This window comes from Gymnoscopelus braueri (assembly GCF_963280865.1).
Source record: "Gymnoscopelus braueri genome assembly, chromosome: 9".
Classification (NCBI taxonomy): Eukaryota; Metazoa; Chordata; class Actinopteri; order Myctophiformes; family Myctophidae; genus Gymnoscopelus; species Gymnoscopelus braueri.
The window spans coordinates 31,525,451-31,551,144 of NC_137610.1; the positions used below are offsets into that span (position 1 = coordinate 31,525,451).

At 39.9% G+C, this 25,694-nt stretch overlaps 1 protein-coding gene across 1 annotated transcript; it reads left to right on the forward strand.

Annotated features, from left to right (window-relative positions):
- The first annotated feature begins 1,307 nt into the window (after positions 1 to 1,307).
- Positions 1,308 to 25,330, forward strand: LOC308092273 (leucine-rich repeat-containing G-protein coupled receptor 5-like). Its single transcript, XM_080438121.1, has 16 exons — positions 1,308 to 1,547; positions 8,054 to 8,125; positions 9,772 to 9,843; positions 10,085 to 10,156; positions 14,597 to 14,812; positions 15,001 to 15,072; positions 18,085 to 18,153; positions 18,737 to 18,808; positions 19,087 to 19,158; positions 19,467 to 19,535; positions 20,124 to 20,195; positions 20,673 to 20,738; positions 21,832 to 21,957; positions 22,647 to 22,792; positions 23,696 to 23,779; positions 23,888 to 25,330. Exons 1-16 carry the CDS (start codon positions 1,363 to 1,365, stop codon positions 24,877 to 24,879), a joined length of 2,457 nt encoding a protein of 818 aa, XP_080294247.1. The 5' UTR covers positions 1,308 to 1,362; the 3' UTR covers positions 24,880 to 25,330.
- The last annotated feature ends 364 nt before the right edge of the window (positions 25,331 to 25,694 follow it).

The following is a 25,694-nucleotide window of genomic DNA, read 5'->3' on the forward strand; positions in this document are numbered from 1 at the left end:
GAGAGCATGCCACACACAGTCATATAGAATATACAGTAGCCTAATATATATAATCAGTCCACCAATCAAAAAAAAATCATAGATATTAGATAACATGACACAGTATCCATTACAAGCACATCCATCATTGTAATGAACCCTTCTAAAAGTAGGTAAACTTTTCCCACACACCTCACACAAGCTCCTCAGAATCGTTTCTCTCTTTCAGTTCCTTACACTTTAATTTGCATCATTACATTTAGATAGAATCATAAACAGCCTATGAGCATATTATGTAGGCTACCCAACAAATAGCTATAGTTCTAGGCTACATTTTGGAAATATTTTTTGTTTTGTTAACTTACCCAAGGAACTATTTGTCAAATGGATGATAGCTCATTTTGAAACCAAAAGCCACACAACATTTTCTTCTCAAGTTACACAGAAATAAACAAGTGGCGGTCAGTTTGAGGTCCTATTACCAGAGATGAACCATATGAGTTCACGTGTCAATAATACCAATACTCGTGTGTGAATGAGGTTGTAGTGACAAATATGTCCACTGGGTGTCAATGCAGATCAACAGCAGTGGACGTCTCTACACACTGTCTACAGCAGTGGTTCTCTATCTTTTCAGGCTGCGACGCCCCAAAATAATCGTATTTGAACTGGGGACCCCCCAAAATAATCGTATTTGAACTGGGGACCCCCCAAAATAATCCTATTTGAACTGGGGACCCCCAAAAATAATCATATTTGCCCCCCCACCCTGACAAGCACTTGGAATTGTAGGAGTTGAGGCAACAAACTATGAACAAACTATACAATAAAAACTGGTCAAACAGTGTTGATTACTTTTGATGCCGTAATTGTCTGGGCATCTCCCCCAAAAAACAAAAAAGTTCACTTCAAATCCACCTAAAGATCTAGGTCTAGACCGAAACGTAGCCTACATTTCCCATTAAAATGTTTTAATTGCATTTGAAGACAGTGTGCGGGAGTTTTTTTTTCATTTTCAAAAAGGTCCAATCAATGCAAAATGTGCAACGGATGACGTTGTTGAACAGACTGGAGGGTTGTATACACCATAAGACCAGGAGATGGCAGCAAAGCACAGCACTCAATTACAATGCAACAGGTTTATATCGTTATGGCTAAATAGGGAGCCCCACGAGCCACCACTTCACTTGTCACCAACAACATCTGTCAAGTGTCTCAGTGACGAACGCACTTGCCCCTCTCTCTCTCTCTCTCTCTCTCTCTCTCCAGTCTCCACCATGTGCTTTGTCCAGGCTGCCACTCTCATATGACTGCTATAGAATGCAGCGGTCTGAATAAAGGACAGTTTAGACAAGAGTGTGACTATTTCAAGTGATATTAACAATGCATCCTCTCGCTGTTCTAGGCTTGCTGTTTGTGAACAGTGCATTCGGAAGTACCGACTGCCCGTCACCATCATCATCATCCCTGTGCACATGCGACCGTGACGGGCTGCGTTGGCGTGTGGATTGTGTGGACGTCGGACTGAATGACATCCCTTCTGACCTGAGCGTCTCCACGTCTTACCTGTAAGTAAAGAAAACAATACAGCTTCCCATCCATCACTGATGTACGACGTGCCAACGTTGGCACATGGGGAGGGTGATCACTGCCACACCGGCATAAAGTGTGAGAGGGTTTTCTTTTAAAATGAAATATTCTTCTAAAAAACGTTTGGTCAGTTAAAGTCCCCCCACAGATTATAACCTGCACATCATTCTACATTCATTCAAACTCCTCTGACTGGGGAGGAAGTCTGGGAGATATAGGTGCACGTTATTGCTCTGAGTCTAATGATCATTATTACACCCTGATGTGAAAGAAAATATTTCTAAAGAAGAAGAAGAAAAGGTTGTTATGTATAGCCTATGGACAATCAAAATCAGATGGAAACATTACATTTTGATGTGGTGTTATAATTAAACTTAAAGGTAGGGTATAGCGATATATATATATATTATTTTTTTTGGTAAAAAAGGGTTAAAGTACTATATTGTGATAGTAATCATTGCTACAGCGTTTGTTCGGTCACATGAGAGTTCCAGTTTAGTAGACCTTGTATTGTGAATTTGTACTTCCATGTAGGCTACTGTTATGTAGGCTACTGTCATGTACTATTCTCATGTCTTACTAAATAAACTACATCAATCAATCAATCAGGGGTCTCTCCAGCTCTTTAGTAAACAGAATATAGTACATTTTCAGGTAGGTGACACATTTTAAGCCAATCAGGAGAGAGCACTGAAAATGCATTTTCTGTTTAATAAAGAGCTGGGGAGACATGGGAGACTCCTTATATGGACAGGACACTCTATAGTAACGAGCACCATCAGAACATAGACCCATTTTGCAATTATTTGAATAATTGCAAATCACTTACCCTACCTTTAATGTTAATATAGCACACTGACTATCAAGAAAATGATACTTCATGTCAAAAAGGTTTCCGACCCCTGGTCTAAAGGGTGTGTTTTTAAAGTGTTCCAATTTGTACAAAATTAATTACATTATGGTGGTCTGAGTGGCTGAAGTCAGAACCAACTATCATTTGATACCAGTTAAGAGTGTTACTTGGCTACCTGTGTGTTTGTGTGTGTGTGTGTGTGTGTGTGTGTGTGTGTGTGTGTGTGTGTGTGTGTGTGTGTGTGTGTGTGTGTTGTGTGTGTGTGTGTGTGTGTGTGTGTGTGTGTGTGTGTGTGTGTGTGTGTGTGTGTGTGTGTGTGTGTGTGTGTGTGTGTGTGTGTGTGTGTGTGTGTGTGTGTGTGTGTGTGTGTGCGCGTGTGCGTGCGTGTGTGTGTGTGGGAGTGTGGGAGAGAGAAGAAATCTTCTGACTGTCAACATAATGAAGGATACGGAAGGCTACTTATTCCAACCATAACCCTAAAATATAGTAATTATAAGGGCATTATAATGAAGAATAATTCATAATTAGCTATCATATAAAATTATTGCATTATAAAAAAATGAATCATTGAATAGGCTACTTGTGTAGGTACTACACATAGCTTAGCCCTTGCAATATACAATTATTAGCCTTGGATCAAGACAGTCATCGGATATAAAATATGACAGTCTTGTATCAAGGCTATACAATATACCATTTTGTTGATACATTTTCAAATGTTTGATCTGATATCTGATATCTGATATACCATTTGACTTTTAAATAGGCTATTCTAGTAATATAATGTTGAAATATTTTGTGAAAAGAAAGGAAAAATAAATAAACATATTGTTGGGGGAAAAAAAAGGCTATTCTTAAAATGACCTTAAAGGTAGGGTAAGTGATATTTTTTGGTTAAAACAAAAAGTATTTTGTTAAAAGGTTAAAATACTATATTCTGATAGTAATCATTGCTATAGAGTGTTTTTTCAGTAACAGATGTCTCCCTGTCTCTCCAGCTCTTTAATAAACAGAAAATACATTTTTCGGTAGGTGTCAAAATCTCAGCCAATCAGGAGAAAGTACCCATTTTTAAGCTTAATTTGTATAGTGTTCCAGTTCCAATTTTGTCTGCTAATTTCTTAGTGTCATCACTTCCAATTTCACTTGTTTAATCTGTATCCTGATTGAGTTCTCTGTCCTGATTGGATAAAATTGGAAATGAAACTGAAACTGAAACGAAAATGCATTTTCTGTTTAATAAAGAGGTGGAGAGACAAGGAGACTCCTGTTACTGATCAGACACTTTATAGCAATGAGTACTATCAGAATATAGAGCTATTTAACACTTATTTTAACCAAAGCAAATCACTTACCCTACCTTTAAGGCTAGTAGGATAAGTAATTATATAATAAAGAGAGGCACTCAAGGTAAAAATAAATCTACTGAATAGGCCTAGGTAAGTTCACATAAACATATGTCACACAATTTCTAAAAAATAAAAAAATATTACCAGAAACGAGCTAGCCCTGAATTACCATTACAGGTCTAGCTAGGTCTAGTAACTCAGACAAATGGAGTGTGCAAATGGAACCAAATGGACCCGTATTCAGTAATTGGGTATTATGATCAAAATAAGAACATTATAATGGTGTGTAAAACTGAAAATATTTTTTTTGCCATGGACACATTTGTCCGTGTAAGGACATATTGATGACCCCTGGATCTGACCGATTAGATATTCAGAATGGGTGCATCATGAGGGACAAGGTTCTAGTATGGCTCTATGGGTTGAGGTCTGTTCTGTTTGTAATCAGTGTGGGTTGCAGCAGAGTAGGTGGGCTGAACATGATAGTAGCCTGCTTGCTTTGCTTCATGACACCTCACTAATCTGTATGGCAGGCAGTGAAATGTTAAGGACCCTTGAATGTAACACCGGTCTTTGATCATCTCCACACCACCACAACCTTCTTCACTGCTTGCCACACGTTATCAAGTTCAGATTAGTGGAGCAAATACCCCCCATACACTTTACATAATCTTTAACAATGACATTACCCTTCAGTCTGTTTGTATGACATTTACATGTAGAGTAACTATGTTAATCTATGTTGAGATTTGGTGTAGAGGGAAAATAGTGCGTACCAAGTACAATTGCAGCTCAGGTCCGTTTTACTAAGTATAGAGGGTTTAAGTGGTTAATCTAGTTTTATCACTCATGCCCTCTGAAGCTGCAACAATGGTGCATGTCGTGTTATGTGTATTGGACAGTGGTGTAAAGTAACTAAGTACATTTATTCAAGCACTGTACTTAAATAAAATTTTGAGGCATTTTTACTTTATTTGAGTATTTCCAGTTTCCAATACTTTTACTTCTGCTCCACTACACCTCAGAGACGATCATTGTACTTTTTACTACCCTACAATTATTTGGAAACTTTAGTTACTAGTTACTTTTTAGATTTGGATTATTATTACAAGAAAACATGCATTAACCACTTCAGCCCTATGCATACTTCATCTACAATACGATCTACAAACTCACAAGCAGAAATCCACGCATTTGCATTGACAATGCATTGGCAGATTCTGCAATCAGCGGCCAGCCAACTCTTGGTGGGGGCGCGCCCTAAGGAGTACTTTTACTTTTGGTACCTTAAATATATTTTGACGCTAATACTTTCCTACTTTTACTAAAGTGAATTCTAAATACAGGACTTTTTTTTTACTTGTAACAGAGTATTTCTACATTGCGGTATTGATACTTGTACTTAAGTAAATACATTCAGTACTTTGTAATACCACTGGTATTGGATGGCCCATAATGTGTCCTGCATCATCCCATGGCACGTTGAGTGAAATCCTGCCGTCCTCATGCAGTGCCATGTGTGCAAGTAAATACTGTCAAAAGTTGTCAATACATCATTGCAGCAGGGTCGGCCAGACAAATTTCGGTATAGGACCTTCATTGTACTTTGCCGATTAGAGATCTGCTTCTTATTTATCTGAGACAGAGGGTAATGTGTTAAATATCCACATCTGTTGTTTTGTTGCTCAGAAACAGAGGAGTTTTACCAGTTACTGCCCTCCATGTGCTCTCTCTCTGCGGAAACCAAAAGTAATTGTCCGTGTGTTCTTATTTGCTTCAACTAAACCTAGGCCTGTTTTTGATCCATTCGCCCTGTCCTTCTCTCTACGTCAAGAATTAACAACTTGAACCCTAGTATCACTATTCTGGCTACTTTTTAGCAAAGAGATTTGTTGTAGAGGGGGAAAAAGGAGCAGACCTAGTATAGAGCCCTGGGGGGACACCGGTCAACTAAGTACGTATAGGACTTGTGTCAAGAAAGTGTTAAGAAAAAAACGTTAATCCTCAGTACAAAATGACAGGAGACGTCCATTTGGATAAATGTTTCACTCTCACTTCACATGTATCCTGTACCTGTACTGGTGCATTCTACTGTAGATTCTGGTGCAATTCAATTCAGTTTAACTATAGACACAACAGCAAAGAAAAAGAAAAGACAACATACTACAATACAAGTACACACAATACAGAAATACCATAGAGATTAAAATACATACAGACACTTGTTCCAATTTGCCAAAAACAAAAGGAATACCTAGTGTCACTCTGTGTAGGGCCAGTTAAAGCCATTTATTTATTCATCAGGGACAGTGCACATTAATCAACCGGTCAGTTTTCACATCCACGTAAATGAGCCAGAGTTAGCCAAAAGCTAATTTCCATCTGTTGTCCCTGAGCAGGCTGTTAAAAAGTGGTGATATAGTTATCCATACAAAAACAGACATCAATACAATACAAGACAAGTAGACATAGTAGGCCTACAGGAGACAGAACAATTACAGTAAAATATGAGAAATGACACCAGTGACAAATTTAGCTGATAATTACCCATGATTACAAATTTGGTTTGCTTCAACCCATCTCTTAAGGTTGAATTTGAAGGTTAAATACTGTAGTTGGTGCTCTCTCTTACTTCGGTTTGACTATTCCAGTGATGGGAGGCTCTAACAGAGAAGACTGTTTCACCAAACATACCACGTTTGAATGGTACATCGCAGTCCCCTCTGGTAGTTGCCCTTGTTGCTCTGTCACCACTGTCCCTTCGCTCTATGAACTGTTTCAGTGGAGGAGGTGCAAGCCCATTTAAAACCTTAAAATGAGACAAGCATCTGCAAAATGTTTAAAGCTATCAAAATGAAATAAATTATACTTTAGAACAATATGGCAATGGTGGTAATGATTTTCATCAAGTGTTTTAATGTCTGTTTGTAAAGTGACTCTATACTTCAGACTCTTCAAAGTTGTCAGATTTGTCTGTGACCAGGTTGTGAAGCAGTATGTGAATGTGTGAGAAAATCTCTGTGGAGCTGTGTCTTTTGTTATATTTGGAGCTATGTGCCTGAAATTAGACAGATTGAATTTGATAGTGTTGGCTACATTTTTAACATGTTTTTTAGTCTAAAAAAGTTTGAGTCTAGTGTGATTCCATATTTAAATTCTGATACTATACTGTTTCCTTTGACAACAATGTCAGGATGAACAGTGTCTGTGGAGTTGCGTGAGAAAAACATGCAAACAGTTTTGTTTGTGTTCAGATGTAAACATGAGTTCCTCAACCAATCAGATACATGGACCATGGCTGCAGTTAATTTGTCTGCTGCTAGTTGTTTGTTTTCAGCATGTATATGAAGAACTGTGTCATCAGCATACATTTTTATGGAGACAGACTGAAGGCAGATCATTAATATACAAACTAAACAAAATAGGGCCCAGTATTGATCCCTGATCATAATAAGCATTTTTAATCAATAAGCTGCCACAAACAATTTGGAAATTCCTCAACACAGCATGAAAGATGGGAACATTACCAGTCACAAACATGTGACTTGCACATGTCCATCTATGGGAGCAAGATTCTGAATGCATCATTAATTGCCAAGCTTTTTAATTTTTGCTTTGCTATAGTTACACCACAGGTGGGCTATATTGAGTAGAGTATGGTAGACTTTAAAAATAACTGTTTTAATCATCTGTACACACATGAAATTTGCCAGCATATTGGCTTGTAGTACAACCCTAAGCACTGGTGCTGCACATTGCCATTGCCATCACGATCATGTAAATCATCCCTGGTGATTTGACCCAAATACCTTACTTTGTTCACCACATTTAGTACTTGGCCATAAAGAATGAAGGAACATTTTGCTTCTAATCCTCCTTGGTTTTAGCAGTCATGATGACAACACTACTTTTAGAGCTAGATGTCGTACTGCACACCATAACTTGAGCAGACTCTGAATAGTTGCTGCACTACAGTATTTTATCGACAGTATTTCTCTTAAAGAAATGTTTTGGCAAGCTAAAGCAGCTTGCCAAAACAAGTTTATAATCCTGCTAGCAAGTTTTTCAAATGAGTCTGTATCAAATATCAGTGGCAGTGCATAGCATTTTGGGACACTTATCACGCCGTCACCCACCACTGTATACCATGCCAGTATACGGCACTGTTCTTTTATGCAGTTGTAAACAAGAAATTCTGTGGAAAGAATAGCAATGAGACTTCACAGTTGTGGATGTGTGCTGTGTGCATCTGTCTGTCTGTCTGTCTGTTATCCTCATATAGAGATCTGAGTATGAACAACCTCTACCCGCTGCCTAGCCGAGCCTTCTCCAACCTCCACCTCCTCCAGGAACTGTAAGACCATCTCCTCTAAAATCTCCTCTGTCTGTTTGTCTGTCCGTCTGTCCAGGCATCATATTAAAGGAATAGTGATTTTCCACTGAAAATGTCTTGGACCAGTAGCACATACGTATTTTGGTATCTCAATCTCAACAATACTGTCTTATCATGGTAGGGTGGTTGAGTTGTGGCTTCATGGAGGTTTACTCCGACCTTGTACTTTGTTTGTCGATTTGCTAAATGCCTCAATCGGAAATTGTCATTGGGTTAGCTGCTCAGGGATAGCCTGGTTAACCACCCCTGGTTGCGGAAATGACATTTCATTTGATTTCAGCTGATGCATTCAGCAGACCGGTCTGCAGAAATCAAATAAATGTGATTTCCGCGACCGGGTGGGTTTACCAGGCTAACTCAGGGATGCTTTGATGGGGATGGTTACAGTGCATCCGCCACGGCGGCAATCAAACCTGTTATCTTGATGACAGGACAATGTCTCTGATCTCTCTGAAGTTTCTCCACAGCATCTAAACTATAGATTTACAAAGGGATCCTAAGTGTGATCCTAACCAACACAAACATTCTTGAGTTCGTCAATGACCACCAATTTACATTCTTAACTTTATTAAAAGCCCCCCTCAGGCCCCCATAAACACTCATGAAAGCCAAATGCATCAGATACTCTTGCCACATTTTGGCCCCTGAAAACATCTGACAGACTCCAAATAGGAACGGTCCCTGTGCCAGAGACGAAAGCAGGGGATTAATTTAGCTTGGCAGCTTGTAAATACAAGGCCAAGGAAAAAATAAAACAAAGTGCAAGAGCAGACCAACAACACTACGAGATCGATTTGGTTCAATAGATGAACAAACAGATCGGGGATGGAGCCAGAAGCACTAAACATGTTCATATTAACATTAGCCATCAGGCCGGTGTTTCGTGCGTGTCTGCTAGTTTAATCCATTAAAACCGGGAAAGCATCCGTATCATTTTAGATTGAGCTAAAAAGCATTATTTTATACTTTGGCTATTCAAAAATAGCAGATATACAAGCTCATAGCGCGTCACTTTGTGCTACGAGCTTGTAGATCTGCTATTTCTTTTTCAATCGTGTCAATTTGTGCAAATCTTTGAATATATATATTCTTTTAAAGCAAACATTTTTCTGGCGGTCCATGGAACAAAATATTTTGAGTTGGGGGGTAGGCGGCCAATTACATATAATTTTGGGGGTCCATGACATGAAAAGGTTTGAACACCACTGACAACATACATTTTTGAGAAAACTGTTAGGATTTAGAAGACATTTGTAGAATCGGCCTCAGGTCTTAATGGGTTAATTCAGGTCAGGATATTGAAATCTGGGAAGCAGGTTATGTGTTACAAGGCAGGGCCAACTTGTAATTGCGCCGCAGTTGGCTGTCAGCTGTCGAGCAGTGAGATTAATTTGGTGGGCATTCAGAAACAACTCAGTCGACTCTCATGAAGCAGATGTGTTTATACAATCAAGAGGGGTGGTTACGTACGGTAGCAACATTGCCAAACACACAGAAACCACTCACACTGGCTGTAGTTCTGTGTCGCGTGTCCATGGTATTTCTATTTTACCTTTATTAAAATCTGTTAATTCTCTTTCCTGTTGTTTCCCCCCCCTACCTAATAGCCGTCTGGCAGGAAATAGCCTAACTGACATCCCCAAAGATGCTTTCGCAGGACTTCGAAATCTGAAAGTGCTGTATGTGACACATATTTTTAAATACTGATGTTTAACTTAGCATTGATCATTTTACCAATTCATGTATTTGGGTAAAATATATTTTTCATAATGGTTTATCCAAGAGCAATTGAACTCAATAGGTGTGTCCTAAAAAAACTAAGTTGTGTATACTTTCACCAATTACTTTTACTTTAATTCAGTCACTTTATGTTCTGTGAATTTATGTTCTGTGAATTTGACTGCCCCTCTTCTCATACAGAAAGCTCCAGAACAATCTCCTCTCTCACATTCCTTCTGAAGCCCTGCAAAACCTGAGGAACCTGCAGTCTCTGTGAGTACACCTCAGCAAAACCTAGAAACTGGGTCGGGGGCTTGTGGTGCCTGGTGGCTCAGCCAGTTAGTGCACAGAAAATGCTCCTAGTGAATGCGAGGACCAGGGATTAAATCTGACCCCATGTCTCTCCTCTCTCTCTCTCTTCCCTTGGATTTCCTGTCTCTCTACTCTGACCTATCTGAAATAAATCCTAAAAATGCTGCACACAAAAACAAAACGAAAAATGTATAAGGAGAGAACTACGCTAAACCACAAAGGTGTTGTAAAAGCTAAGGTTTAATTTCAGCAAACTGCAACAGAATGAAGATTTACCAGCAGAATCCAACTAGATCTTAAGTTTTCATCTAAAATACAACACAAATCTTACTGAGCATACTGAAAGCATGTGTGCAACTTTCTGCTTAATGTAAGTGCTGACACTCCATAACCATATAGCTGTACAACAATAAAAATTTAAAAGTGCTTGCTACAATAATGCCTTTAAACGTTTTTGGCTGCTGCGTCCTAGAGGTAAAGACAAGGGAGGACCATAGGCATAATTCCACATTGAGGCTAAACTAAGCATCATTGCTTCAGTGTTAGCTGTCTCTAATAGCATAGGTCCATTCCCTGTGGAAAAAATGGTCTGCCTATATTTAGGAATTTATACTTTACTTGATGATAGACAGGCCCTATATGATGTAACCTACGTTCTCAGGTTTATCTCAAATAGGCTGTTTATTCCTCCCCTCATTTTTTCTCCCGAGGCAGGAAAAACTCAGCAAAATGATGGCAACCAAACGTTTTGCGGTCAAGAGCGTTTGTAAACGTGGCACAAGATTGGCAATGTGGGTCTATTTTCCTTGGACATAAAAAAACATAAATGGGCACACTAACCACTCTCTCTCTCTCTCTCTCTCTCTCTCTCTCTCTCTCTCTCTCTCTCTCTCTCTCTCTCTCTCTCTCTCTCTCTCTCTCTTGTAACAGAAATGTGTTAAGATACAGATACTGACAGACATCCATGTGCAAGTACAGCATGTGCATACATTGCACACACACAGACAAACAACACATGCACGCATGCACACACACACACACACACACACACACACACACACACGCACGCACGCACGCACGCACGCCCACGCACGCACACACACACACACACACACACACACACACACACACACACACACACACACACACACACACACACACACACACACACACACACACACACACACACACACACACACACACACACACACACATGCACACATACTAAAACACACATAAGTGGGCCTGACACAATAAGTGGGCCTGACACTAAAGCCCTGTGTCATCACTAAACAGGTTTACCTGATCCGTTGTTCTCAGCATCTCAATGGGGCCCTTGTCTGCTCATTGCTCGGCCCAGGGTAAACAGCGATCACTGTTGTTTAGATGTTCCAATCTCAAGTTCACACGTTAAGGCAGAGGGGGGAATAGACACATGCAAGCTGCCTGCTTGCGGTGGTACTGGGACCCCTGTCTGACAGACAGCTATGTCCCCTAAGCGATGTCAACACCATAAATTACTACCATACAACCCGAAGAATGCATAGACCTCCCTGATAGAGAGGTCCTCTGAATGAGAGGCTTGTGCTATATGGCATAATTAGATTTTATAATAATGATAATAATAATAATAAAGTTTGGTCAAATATTATGTTTTTAATAGAATAAATTATATGTTTTAAACTAGATGTTTTGTTGTAGTAATGGACTTGTTTTTGAAGCCTTTAGACAGGCAGCACTATTTTGAGTTAGATGTAACAAGACAAATATCAAATATATTAATTTATCAAAAACATATGATTGCATTTATTGGTATTATTACGTCATCTGTTTCCTAACTTCTCCCGAAAAATACATCCATTATTACCATCAGGAAACTATTGTTGGGGTCTGGAGCATGTGGAATAAAATGTCCTTAAAGCGAAACTATGTAACTTCTTTTAAATGAATAAAATGTATTTGTGTCCAATCTGTATGGTAGAGTATGTTAATAGAATATAACTTGTACAATTTGGGTGGTAGTATTTTATCTCCCTGCTCTTCTATTGAGACATTTAGACGTGTGTCAAAGGTAATGTCTCACCTAGACACAGGATCTGACACGATTGAATTTATCCCCTGAGCAGGCAGGCACGCTCTATTAACTCAATGGTAAAAAATGTCAGTTATTGCACAGGAAACAGGGTTCAAATCCGGGGTAGAACAGTGGTACTGGGTATAAATGCATACCGTATGCTGCGATATTATGTACATTTTTGTTATAGTAAGTGAAATATATCTGTATTCTGAGAAATTATTGCTGTAAAGTGTTTGTTCAGTAACAGGGGTATCCCTGTCTCTCCAGCACTTTAATAAACAGAAAATACATTTTGAGTTGGGTCACCAATTTCATCCAGTCAGTAGAGAGAACCTATTCATCAGTGTCAATTGTATAGTGTTCCAGTTCCAATTTGGTCTGCTAATTTTTTGGTTTGTTTCATCACTTCCAATTTCACTATAGGTTTCCTGTATCCTATATGATTGGATGAAATTGGTATCCTGAAAATGTATTTTCTGCTCACCAAAGAGCTGGAGAGATGGGGAGTCCCTGTTACTGAACAAACACTAATGCAATGATTACTATCAAAATATAGAGCATTAACCTTTTTTACAAGAAACGTTTTTTTTTTTAACCACAAAATATCACTTATAGCACCTTTAAGTAACTAGAGGTTCGGGCCGCTACACATCCCTCACACCTACGTTGCACCGCCGATCCAACCGATATACCCATATATCAGTCCTTTATGCCCATTGTCAGTCCTTGTCCCTTTTATGCCCATTTACAGAGATAGCTGATGTCATCACTATATGCCCATATATGCAGTGGTGGAAAAAGTACTCTAATTTTTTACTTAAGTAAAAGTACCAATACTGCAATATAAAAATACTCTGTTACAAGTAAAAGTCCAGAATTCAAAATTTACTTGAGTAAAAGTAAAAAAGTACTGGCATCAAAATATACTTAAAGTACCAAAAGTAAAAGTACAAAAATATTTGAAAATAGCAGATCTACAAGCCCACAACGCGTCGCATCGCGACGCGTTGTGAGCTTGTAGATCGGCTATTTTCAAATAGCCTAGGTATAAAATAGCTAAAGTGGTTAAAGTATGTTTCATAATATCATAATTTATATCTGCAAAGTAACTAGTAACTAAAGTTTTCAAATAATTGTAGAGTAAAAGTACAATATTTGCCTCTGAGATGTAGTGGAGTAGAAGTAAAAGTATTGGAAATTAGAAATACTCAAGTAAAGTACAAATACCTCAAAATTGTACTTAAGTACAGTACTTAAGTAAATGTACTTAGTTACTTTCCACCATTGCATATGGCTATGCCCCCTTTTGTGCCCATATACAGTATGGAGCTGACTGATTTGTTTGCGCCTGATGCCATCACGACACATTGAGGTTAGAACACACTCCATATTTGGGCGTAGCTGCATTGCGAACTCCTTATATGGTTATGGCTGAGTCATAGTGACATGAACGTGACGACGTGGTCCGCCGGCCTGTCCTCCCTTAAGTCAGTTTTAATTTGAATATATTAGTGCCCATACATGGAGATCTCTGTATCTGTCAGTCCTTGTCCCTTTTATGCCCATATATGGAGATCCCTGATGTCATCAGTATATGCCCATATATTGGCGTGCCTATATATGAACATATCGGTCAGATCGGCGGTTCTGGACAACCGTATTGGGTTTGTTTATGGTTATGTCCTAGTCAGAGTGACGTGGCCGTGGTCCGCCCGCCCTCCCATTAGTCAATTTTAATAGGAAGATTAAGAAATAAACATTAATTTAAAGCATCTTTAGTTAGTGTTCATGTTAAAATATTAATCATAATAATGCATTTTATTTATAATGATATATATATATTAGGACAAATCTCAAAGTGCTAAAAAAAAGTTTAAAATAAATACATTCGGGAACAATGTAAGTTGGGAGTGCATGCCCCACCCGGTTATGCAATACCCATTGTATCTGTTGTGCCCATTGTCAGAGTACCCGTTGTTTAACTTGCTGGAGAACCTGATCTCCATTATGTCCTTATATGGACATATCGGCCGGATGGGCGGTTCTGGACGTCTGCCTATCCGACCAACTCGATGCCAGGCACCCCACTCCCTCAGGTCCTTGGCGTGCGCCAAGTTAGAAGTCGTCAGTCAGACGTTTCTCGAGATACGTGAACTACAGACACGCACAAAGACATTTTCCATGTTTATATTAGGATACATGGTAGTTCATTATTATGAAGCAACAGATAATTATGTGTCTTTACTTCAAGTTTTATAATCTCCATGTTTTCCTATATTGACTCTCTAAGCAGTATGACTAAAACACTAATCTCTTACTGCCAGGCGCCTGGATGCCAACTTCATTGGCAACTTGCATGCCGCCTCCTTCAAGGGCCTTAAATCACTTAGATACCTCTGGCTGGACGACAACGCCCTCACACAGGTGCCTGTTGAAGCCCTCGCCAGGCTGCCCACTCTGCAGGCAGTGAACCTCGCCCTCAACAACATCACCTACATCCCCGACCAGGCGTTTGGCAATCTCAGTCACCTGGTGGTTATGTGAGTAACATTGTGTACCCTGTGTAGTTCAATGGGTAGAGATTAAAACCAGTAAAACCAGTGTTAGGGATGTGTCTCCCAAACAGTCAGGGTATGGTTAAAAGGCAGATATAGTCTTCTATATCAAAGAAAGAAAAAGCAAAGAAAAAATTGTTTCCCTTCTTCAATATTAACCATTCCTATCCTAGACATCTCCATGACAACCGGATCCACTCACTGGGGGAAAGGTGCTTTGACGGTCTGCAAAACCTGGAGACCTTGTGAGTTGACCGGTAACCTTTCACCTTGAAGCAATGTTGAATTTTGGCAGAAAATGCAATTGTAATAGCTACCTGGGTATGATGAGTCCAAATAATGTTGATCATTTTCTGTTGCTTCTGTGCTCTGTGATCGAAGAACAGAGGACTCATTCCCATTGTGTGGCGAAAAAGGTTTAAAATCACAAAACCAGAACACAACAACATTTGACCTTTTTAAAACATTCATCTATCAGAGCAAGTGATTACTGCCTGGTTAAAATTGAACACATATATGCAAAGTGAGAGAGAGAACAATCAGGTGCTCAATGGAGATAAAAGTTGAGATTAAAATGTAGATTGGTGCTTCTAGGATCTACGGAAACCAAAACTTGAAGAAGAGGAGAGATCCTAGCACCCGAAAAATAACTGAGGAGAGGGCGTCAAATCAATGCACTTTAATCATATTTACAAAAAGTATTAAAAGCCAACATGTTTAGACCAGCAACTGGTCTTCATCAGGGCAAGTAAGAGACTGACAAACAAACACAGGTCCATAAATAATGTCAGAACGTGTGAGAGATGCGGAAGCACCGTTAGTCAATCTCCATTAGTGTAGCAAACACACCCAGAACTACGCACGTGTGTGCCTGAGCACCACACTGAGAATAACACAGGAACAACGCAGGAACAATCATCAATTAACATATTAAGGAGGCTATATTAAGAGAAAGAAAAATGCATACGAAAACATAGAATAAAGGTATTTTCTTTTCGTTTTTGATTTGTAACTTATTTTGATCTGCACCAGCGCAAATATTAAGAAACAAGGTGGACACCAATTCCAAATTTTGGCTGGGGTAACCACAACAACATAATGAAATACAATGCAAAACAAGACAAATCAAAGCCAATTATGCGGAAAACATACTGAGCATCAAGCCACAAAATATGCAAAGAAGAAAAAAAATCTAACCAAGAAGAACTTGACCAACTCCCACAACTCCTGACACGGTGACGCAGAAGCTCAGAAAGGGCGCAGGTGCTCTTCCTATTGGGACAGAGGGCTGTCTTTGAGCACTGTCTTTTACAAGAAAACCCCTAGGGCTTAGCCCTAAGTGAGCCACCACTGCAGTTCAAACAGTCTGGGCAGGCCTCATCTGGTGCATCACAGTGTGTGGTCACGGTGCAGAACCTCTGCCAATTACCCTCAATCTAGGATGCACATGTTTCCCCCGACTGTTTGGATGCTGCACCCAAACAGCCTCCAGGATGCCGGAACTTTGCGCTAAGACAGACAGCTCTCATTATCCTGGTGTGTGTAACGCAGACAAAAAAATACACGTTGAGATGTCGAAGTGGTAAATACAGTGGTAGATAGATACAGGGGTATTGGGCCCATGTCGAAAACATGGGCCCGATACCGCAAAGGAGAAAATTGGTGAAAAGTGCTGTAATGAGTTAGTTTGCATAGAGAGCTATCTACATCTGTATGTATAGTCTGTGTGGGTTTACAGCATAATGCAGCTGGCTGGCATTTATCTAGATTGGCCTATTACTACATTACTACGTAGACCTCTATAAGATAGATCCGTTTTGCGGTCTCTTTGTTTCTTTGCAGACGTACACATGCAAGTAAAGCAGGCTCGGAGGGTTCGATAGGCAAATGCTGTGTTTCTTTCCGAGAATATGGAGATGTCTTTCACACACACACACACACACACACACACACACACACACACACACACACACACACACACACACACACCACACACACACACACACACACACACACACACACACACACACACACACACACACACACACACACACACACACACACACACACACACACACACACAGCAACTTGTGGTCCAACACACACAGCAACTTGTGGTCCAGCGAAACATTGTCTAGTACTAGTATGAAGGATAAATTATGGGGTTGTTGACAGCCCACACACACACACACACACACACACACACACACACACACACACACACACACACACACACACACACACACACACACACACACACACACACACACACACACACACACACACACACACACACACACACACACACACACACACACACACATGCTAAGGCCTTCTCGTTAAACCAGGAAGTCTCACCAGTGTATCTGACCCCTTCAATGATTAATTCCCACCCAATACAATGGCCCCTGTCGAGGAGAGAGCCGGATGGGAACGAACACTGTAAATCCTGACTGTACGACGTGTCAGCACCGAGAGCCAGTTTCCCAGACATGGCGTGTTTACAAACAGGAAGTAGCCGTGTGTGAAAACGCACTGATTGGTGTGTGTTTTGGAGAGAGATGAGAGAGGCGAGGCTGGGATACTATGGTACCGTCTGTCGTATAGCTGCCGGGACGGGGCGAAGGAAGAGAAATTTATGACCGGAAAGTTTCTCTGATCAGACCTCTACCTTCCGGGCCCTGCAGGCTTTGGAATGTCCTGTCTGAAGAGCTTGTAAAATAATAACACATTTATGATTAATAATATTATAGTAGTGACAGTATTACTAGTATTAGTGGGTATTATTGCTGTTCTTGTTATTATTGTTGTAAGTACAGTAGGTATAGTATGATAGTGGTACAGTAGTTGTACTGTTATTACAGTATAACAGTATTACCAGTATTAGTAATATTAATTAAAAATAAATGATCAGTATTAGCACAAGCCTTTAGTAATATTTGAATAGTTTTACATACTTTTGATGAATACTCAATTGAGAACGAATTCGGCAGGCTGTTATTTCTAAATAACTGCTCTGCCTCCTGGAAGTGGAAATTAGTAAGCTAATCAAATCATTTTTTCAATCGATATTACATGTCAAATTATCGATTTAGCTCAAAGTGGAATAATATACAGTGAGGTTATTTAATGTAAAATAAATAATGAGAGTTTGAAATGGCTCTGTGACACTGTGGGTTAAGTCATTATAAGAAAATAACCCAAACCCACTATGAGAATTCATGTCATTATAATAAAACCTTCTGACCTCATTACAGAGATTTAAGTTACAACAGCTTGGACAGCTTCCCTACAGCCATCAGAGCCGTCCCCACCCTCAAGGAACTGTGAGTCTTAATGCTTAACTTCCTGACACAAAAATGTACACTTCTTTACCGAAATCATTCAGATGTTGCTGAAACAAACAAACAAAACATCAGCTTTAACCAATTAAACCCTCTATACTTAAATTAACTCTTAGTTGACCAGGGTCGGCTCTGTACTTGGTCCCCTCTTTTTTTCGGGCTGTTTTCTGACACCAAAGAGATTTGGTGTCCGAAAACAGCCCTCTTTTTTCCCTGTACACCAAATCTCTTTGGTGTCCGAGAACAGACGATCTACAAGCTCACAACGTGTCACGACACAATGCTTTGTGCTATTTTTGCCAAATGTTCTCCTCAGATGAGGATGCTAGGGTTCGAGTGGTTTAGAGATAGGTATCTGATCCTAAATTAAAAACATAAAATAATACATGTAATAAATATTCTTCGATTAACACATCTGAAAAGGAGTTTCATTTTTAATGTTGAGCAATTCAATTGAGCAGAAAGTGAGGTGACCTCCAACTTCACAGACTGTACTGTACATGAATGAATCTCTGCAGCCAAAACTTGTGCTTTTGTCTAACATCTTGCATGCTCATCTCCTCAGAATTCTTCAGAGCAACCACATCAAATCCATCCCAGGATATGCCTTCATTGGAAACCCTTCCATAGAGACCATGTAGGTTACCTTAGCGTCCCTTAGAAGTTTATTGTTCGAAATAATAAGCATGATTCAGAACTATAGATTGAAACTGACCAGGCTGTTAATAAATGTGAAGACATGTAATAAACATAACTCCTTTACTTTACTTTTGCAATTCTCTATCATACATGATCATTTATTTTCTTTGTCTATTCTCTCTTACATCTCATTACTAAATGGTTAAATGCAAATAATGCATTTATTCACCATCAACCTTAACAGTGGTGCTAAGCTGTGTTATTCTCCCCCAAAAGAAACCTCCACAACAATCCTGTCCAGGTTATAGATCACTCAGCCTTCCGGCTTCTACCAGAGCTCAGAACCCTGTAAGTCACCATCAGTCCTAAACCATGCTTACTGAGTAGCATCTTCAGAGGCCGTATGGATTGTTGTTGTGTGTCACATCTTACAGACCATTTGTTTGTTGGTTGGATCTTAACTTCCTTTCTATGGGGAGTAGTAAGCCCTATGGGTTTGTTTGTTCGGGAAAACATGTCGTGCTACCATTGGTATTTTTCAATCACTTATTTATTTCTAACTTCATGTGCTAGTAAACACCAGACCAAAACACAGCTCTAAAACCCCTTGGACATGTGTCTTTTCCCCCCCCCTGCGATCTCATCTGTGTGTTTAGATCTCTCAGTGGAGCCAAAGACATCACAGTCTTCCCAGACCTCACTGGAGCAAATAGTCTGGAGACCCTGTAAGTCCCTTCAAGCCACCATAAGATCCTGTATGGTGTCCCACACCAGGAGCCCCACAAGCAGCCCCTCTGATTTATTTGCCAACCTTTATGTGTTGTTGACATTTTGGAGAAACCCTAATCCAATGTTTCCCAATCTGCTGGCCACCCTCCCTGCTTTACAGAGTGTTGTTTGTATTGTTTTCACTGGAGGGTTTCTTAGTGATGGTGGGAGAGAGGCAGAGGGTGGTCAGGTCATTTGAAAGATCATCTTGGGATTAAAAGGTCACAGGTCGGATCCCCAGAGGAGCCCATTCCTGTCGAACTACCTTTGGGCAACTGCTGTATGGGCGCTGTATAACACGGCCCCAACTATGTATTATCACCTGACATTTTTTAAAGTAGTATTATTCAGTAAATTAGTATTATTAGTATTATCCCTGTAGTTTAATGCACATACAGTATGCATATGCATCTTTGACACATGCAAGAAACAAATTCCTAATAATTACACAGCATCTAAAAAAAAGCCAACGGAAGTGCTTGAACAAAATAAAAAGTACCTACTGTATCACTTGTTGATCTCACTGATACAATCTCATCATTCAGAAGCATCACAGGCACCCATATCTCCTCCGTACCCAGTTCAATCTGTGAACTCCTGCCCAGCCTACAGCAGCTGTAAGTGTTCCTTTTATGGTACATCTTTAGAGCTTTACAAATGCATTGACATACACATTGATACTGTTTAGGATACGAGCAATTTCATTTTCTTTTTATCTATTCCATGAAATTCATCATACAATATATTTCCGTAAAATTGATGATTAACAACAACAGTCCTCAATTTCATGGTTAATAAACCCCCACCACCAAAACAAAATCAGAAGACAAAAAGAAACTAAACAAAGCATTGGAGACATTAGTCATGTAATTCATATTTTGGCTCAGTTGATAGGCCTGTCTACACTCTCTTATCTAACTTTAGAAACGTCACTTTCAATTATGCATGCACACATCATATCCCTTCAATAAAAAAGTAGACACCCTTATATCCATATTATTAAATGCTATGGGAAGGCATGTTTAGATACTGTCTTAATCTCTGGTTTGGAATTGGACATTGATTTCCTTTGGGGAAATGGCCATGTGTCTTAGGGACCTGTCTTACAACTGGATACAGTGTCTACCCAACTTCACTGGATGTGGGAAGATACAAAGAATGTGAGTCATCTGTTTTATAATTGTAAATAGTCATAATAAATACTTAAATCTTTAGTCACCCAGATGAAACCTCTGAGAATGTTTTAATTTTGTTTTCCCATTGATTTGCGTCATAATATCATTCATGAGATCCATGTGGAGACCTTCCTGGAGATGAAGGCACTCAGGTCACTGTGAGTGACTAAGTGCCTCAGGTCACGCATTTAGGAAATACTTTTTGAAAGAGCTTATTTGTGGAATAAACATATTTTTTTATGGTACAGCCTGAGCCTGCTCAAAGTGTGCTTACTGTATGTGTACAGTAGGGGCAGTGTCAGAGAATGGTAAGTGAATGGACAGATCAGTGCTCTAAGCCTATAACTGCAAATATACTGCCAAAGCACTATATAATGTAGAAAATAGTTAGTTTAAGACCTTTGCCAATTAATGGATAGGTCTTTTTCTTTCTTTTTTTTAAATAAACCTTATTTTTTTATTTAAATAATATACATTACACAATAACAGTAGTAATTGTAATACTAAATGTGAAAAGTTAATTGTGAGTCAAAATATATATGAATATCTGTAATACATTCTAAAAGATGCATAAGATATACTGTATACTATGCAAACTATTGTAATTAGACTCTTAGTTAAGCAGTGCGATGTGTGAGTGTGAAAGTATTGTAAAGAGTCTCTAATGACATTATGTACATTACAGTATATAGTATATCACTCCAGAGGACGCTGAAGAATCTTAACTATGCACATCTCTAGGCAGCCTTGTTTATGTATAGAATGATTTGGATTAAAACCCATTTATACCTGGAACGCATCTGTGTCACTTTAGATTTCTTTGGCTATTCAAATAGCAGATCTACAAGCTCATAGCGCGGCACAGAGTGCCGCGCTACGAGCTTGTAGATCTGCTATTTTTGAAAAATCGTGAAAGACATTTTTTTTTATAAAAAAAAAAGACTGTTAGGATTTAGAAAATGCTTAGAAGCGGCCTCAGGTCTTAATGGGTTTAAAAAAAAAGTGAACATTTGGTAAGATGATGCATTTGACATCCCCCCTCCCCCCTCCCCACACACCCATCACCTCTCTCCCTTAGTGACCTAACCTCCAACCAGCTGTCTTCCTTCTCCTTGGAGGGTCTTCTCGGACTCACCCACTTGAAGCTGTCTGGGAACCTTCAGCTTAGAGACACTCTGCCCCTGCGTCTCCTGCCCAGGCTCAGGTAGGACTAGGAGTAGCACGCACATTTATACATATACTCTTCTGTTTAGAAATTTGGAGCCGGTGGTCAGGTAGGACCACTACAGGCTGACAAGTGGTACTGCACGTTCAATATGTAATATCTCCCGTGCCCAAACAGGCTTTCTATCTTAGCTCAGCAGTAATAATTATCCTAAAAATAATAATAAAAGGCCAAATGTTGCTTGTGCAGGAGACCCATGGTCTAATCTCGGGTGAGACATAAATCTTAATTTATTGCAGCATCACTGAATCATCTGCATGTTTCATGCTTTTTGACCAGTATATTCCATAGGCATTTCAGCATTAGAGTGAGTGTTTATAGGTGACGAGGATAGCAGGTGATTGTATGGGGAGCAGAGCATGGTGCACATCTCCCCAGGTCTTAGTCGTGTGTAAACTCAATACCTTGCTCAGCCACACCACTGCCAACCACAGGTAGTGTGTAAAAATGCACCAAACACTTTTCCACCACTGAGAATTAGACTGCACATCGTACTATGAAGTGTGTGTGTGCAGGTTTCGTATTTACATACATTTGGGCCAAACCATAACATTGCCGTTCTAAACTGTGCTTATACTCACCAGCGCAGTGAAGTTCTACTCTTTGTTAATACTTGCTGTCGCACATACTGTCTGTAGAGTGATCACTCATTTTGTGTGCCATTGCAGGGTAGCAGAGCTGCCATTTGCCTACCAGTGCTGTGTGTTTGCGCCCAGGGCCAAGTCAAAGTGCCCCTTCCCCTGGAACCTTGGAAGTGTTGACAACAGTAAGCCAAGTCTAAATCAACAAGAGAGTTATGACATAAACTTTCAGGGTGAGTCAAAACCCTTTCTCTTATTATGTGGAAATGATTAATGACTGCTAAATTAATTCCGAAGCTTCCCCAAAAGTTTTAGCTCAAACAACCAGGAACCATGGAGACTCACGGTTCGTCCGGCATGGCAGGGCTCTCCAAAGAACACGATTGGTTGTGTTCAGGGGTGGGAAGCTGGGTTGGGGTGGGCAACCTCTGTCACTGCACTAATGACTCCGACAGGTTGGTCAGGGCACCTGTTCAGTGGAGAGTGGAACTAGGAGGGATAGCATGTTCCACCACATGTGCAAATGTATGTACTGTACATACGGTATTTATATACAGGCTATATGTACCACTAGGCTATGTACTGTACAAATATTACTGTCTATAGATTGCATATTTTCTCTGTACACATTGCCTATATTCATAACTGTTAATACTGTTAGTGCACTGTGATTACATTTATATCTGCTTACAAAACACAAATCCTGTGCAGAGGACCAAGCAAGAGTACTGAAGTATGCCTATATCTCCTTTGGTTCCGGTATTTTACTCCTATGCCTATGAGCGTTACTATCCTTTTACTGTTTTTATAACTGTTAGAATTTTCAACTCCTAGCTGTATCTATTTTTATTTAGGCCTTTCTGTCATGTTTCATGGTTACGGTACTGCCATGACAACTGAATTGGTTAAGTGATTAATTGTATCATGCAGTCCTATTATGGCTGCAGAGACATTTGCGGTGTCTCTATTCAGTTATTCAGGGTTTTCCTTACATTTTTCACCTGCCTTTGTTGTGCCTTTGATGTGGGATCAATTTGGCCAATTTCTTAACAGGTCTTATATATTGGTCAGTGAAGACAAGAGAGTTTAAGAATTTAGATTAAAAAAAAAACCTATGCTATGATATTTTCTCATAGAATATGGCAGTCCAGAGGACTTGGCAATGGAACTAAGTGTAGATGCTACAAAACAAGCTGCCATCCGCTGTTCTCCTGTCCCTGGTGAGTATGTATAGAGAATATGTTTTTACACCTCCACTATTTAAATAAGGGACAGCCACTCCTAAAAAACAATTGGGTTCTTATATCATATTTTGTCTCCATTTCTAGGTCCATTCCATCCGTGCCAAAGCTCGTTTGCGACCCACTGGCTTCAGTTTGTCATCTGGGTCATCACCATCCTCTCCATCACTTTCAATTTCCTGGTCCTGTTCTCAATCTTCTTCTCCTCTACATCAAAAACCCCCATCCAGCATCTTCTGGGTGTCCTATACTGGGTCCACTTTCTCACAGGTCTCTCAAGTGGCACTCTTGCTGTGGTAGATGTTCTGACCGTGGACCATGGCGGTTGTCCATGGTGGGAGGTGGGAGCTCGTCCTTGGACCACAAATGTCCTGTTCGCACTCTCCTCTGAAGCTGGGGTCCTCCTTATGACAGCCGTCATCTTCGAGCAAATGAGATGGAGCAATGAGCCCAAGGCCAGCAGGAATCTACTGGGGCACAGGGGTGTTCAGGTGATAGCAGCAGTTTGTTGTACCCTGGCACTGGCTGCTGCTGCAATTCCTTTCCTGTTCAGAGCTGAACATGGTCTCTCCTCCATCTGTATGTCCTTTTCTCATAATCACTCAATCTGTTGGGGTTACAACTCAACGCTATTATCACTCAACTTCCTCTGTTACCTGTTAATGACTGTCACCCACTGCTGTGTGAACCAGCACCAGCCCGGGGGTGAAATGACGTTAAAGCTGAATAGAGTCCAGGATTGTGCCATGACCAAAACGGTGACTGTCCTCCTCCTTTCAAATTGCTTGCTTTGCTTTTCTGCAACACTCCTCTCCTTCATGCTCCAGCATCCTTTCCTCTCCAGCCCAGAGTTTGTCAGATTCACAGTGTTGCTGACCATGTCCCTGCCAGCCTGTCTGGACCCTCTACTCTATATGTTCCTCAGTCTGCATTTCAGAGAAGATCTCAGCAGCTTTCTTCAGTGGACTTCACACAGAACACAAAGATCAAACAGCAGCAGCAGCCACATCACGTCTGTCAACTCGGAGGATCCAGAGACGCAGTCGTGTACGTCGACACAGGCCCTAGTCCCTTTTTGATTGTGGAAGAGGTTGACTTTACATGACTGCCTCGTTGTGGCTCAATCATTAGTGTATTACAGTTTTTACAGCAAGGATTGGAGAACCCTTTTTCAGAATCCAACATGTTCTAGCTTAATTGCTTTTTATACACCAATGACTCTACAAAGAGTTAAAACAATACCTTGTAAAAACAGTATTATACTATTTTACTTTTTTACCATTCAATATTTTATGCTCACTTGTTTCCATGTTATATACATGTTATTTATTTTATATTTCCACATTTTATATTAATTGCACTCCTTTTTTATTTCATGCCTTCTCCTACTAGTTCTTAACCCTTTATTTACATCATACAGTAATTGTAATTGTGGATTGCTGCTTGTCGGATTGTTTTTATACTGTTCTGTAAAGCACTTAACATTGTTTTGTGCTATACAAATTATGTGTATTATTACTATGTAATGAAGGCACCATGAGCTGACAATCAGACAGCCATTAGACATGCTAGGTCAGGTGGTCAATTTTAGGGCTAAAAAGCGACCCCTGTGTAGTGTTCCTCTGTGACTATACTTTGTTATATTCAAATTCTTATCAAAGTCTCTTAATCTTTATTTATGAAACATGGTTGTATCGATTTCAAATAAAACTTCACATTAGTGCTTTTGTTGAATGGATTTTGGACTCCAGTTATGACATCCTTGATGTTACACCTCATGTGCTTTAAACTCAAACTATGAGAAGTTTTGATAACGCCAGGGGATTCACTATCCAGACCTAGGAATGATAAACTCCATTCCATGTACAGTATGTGATTCAAGTCAGTAAACAGA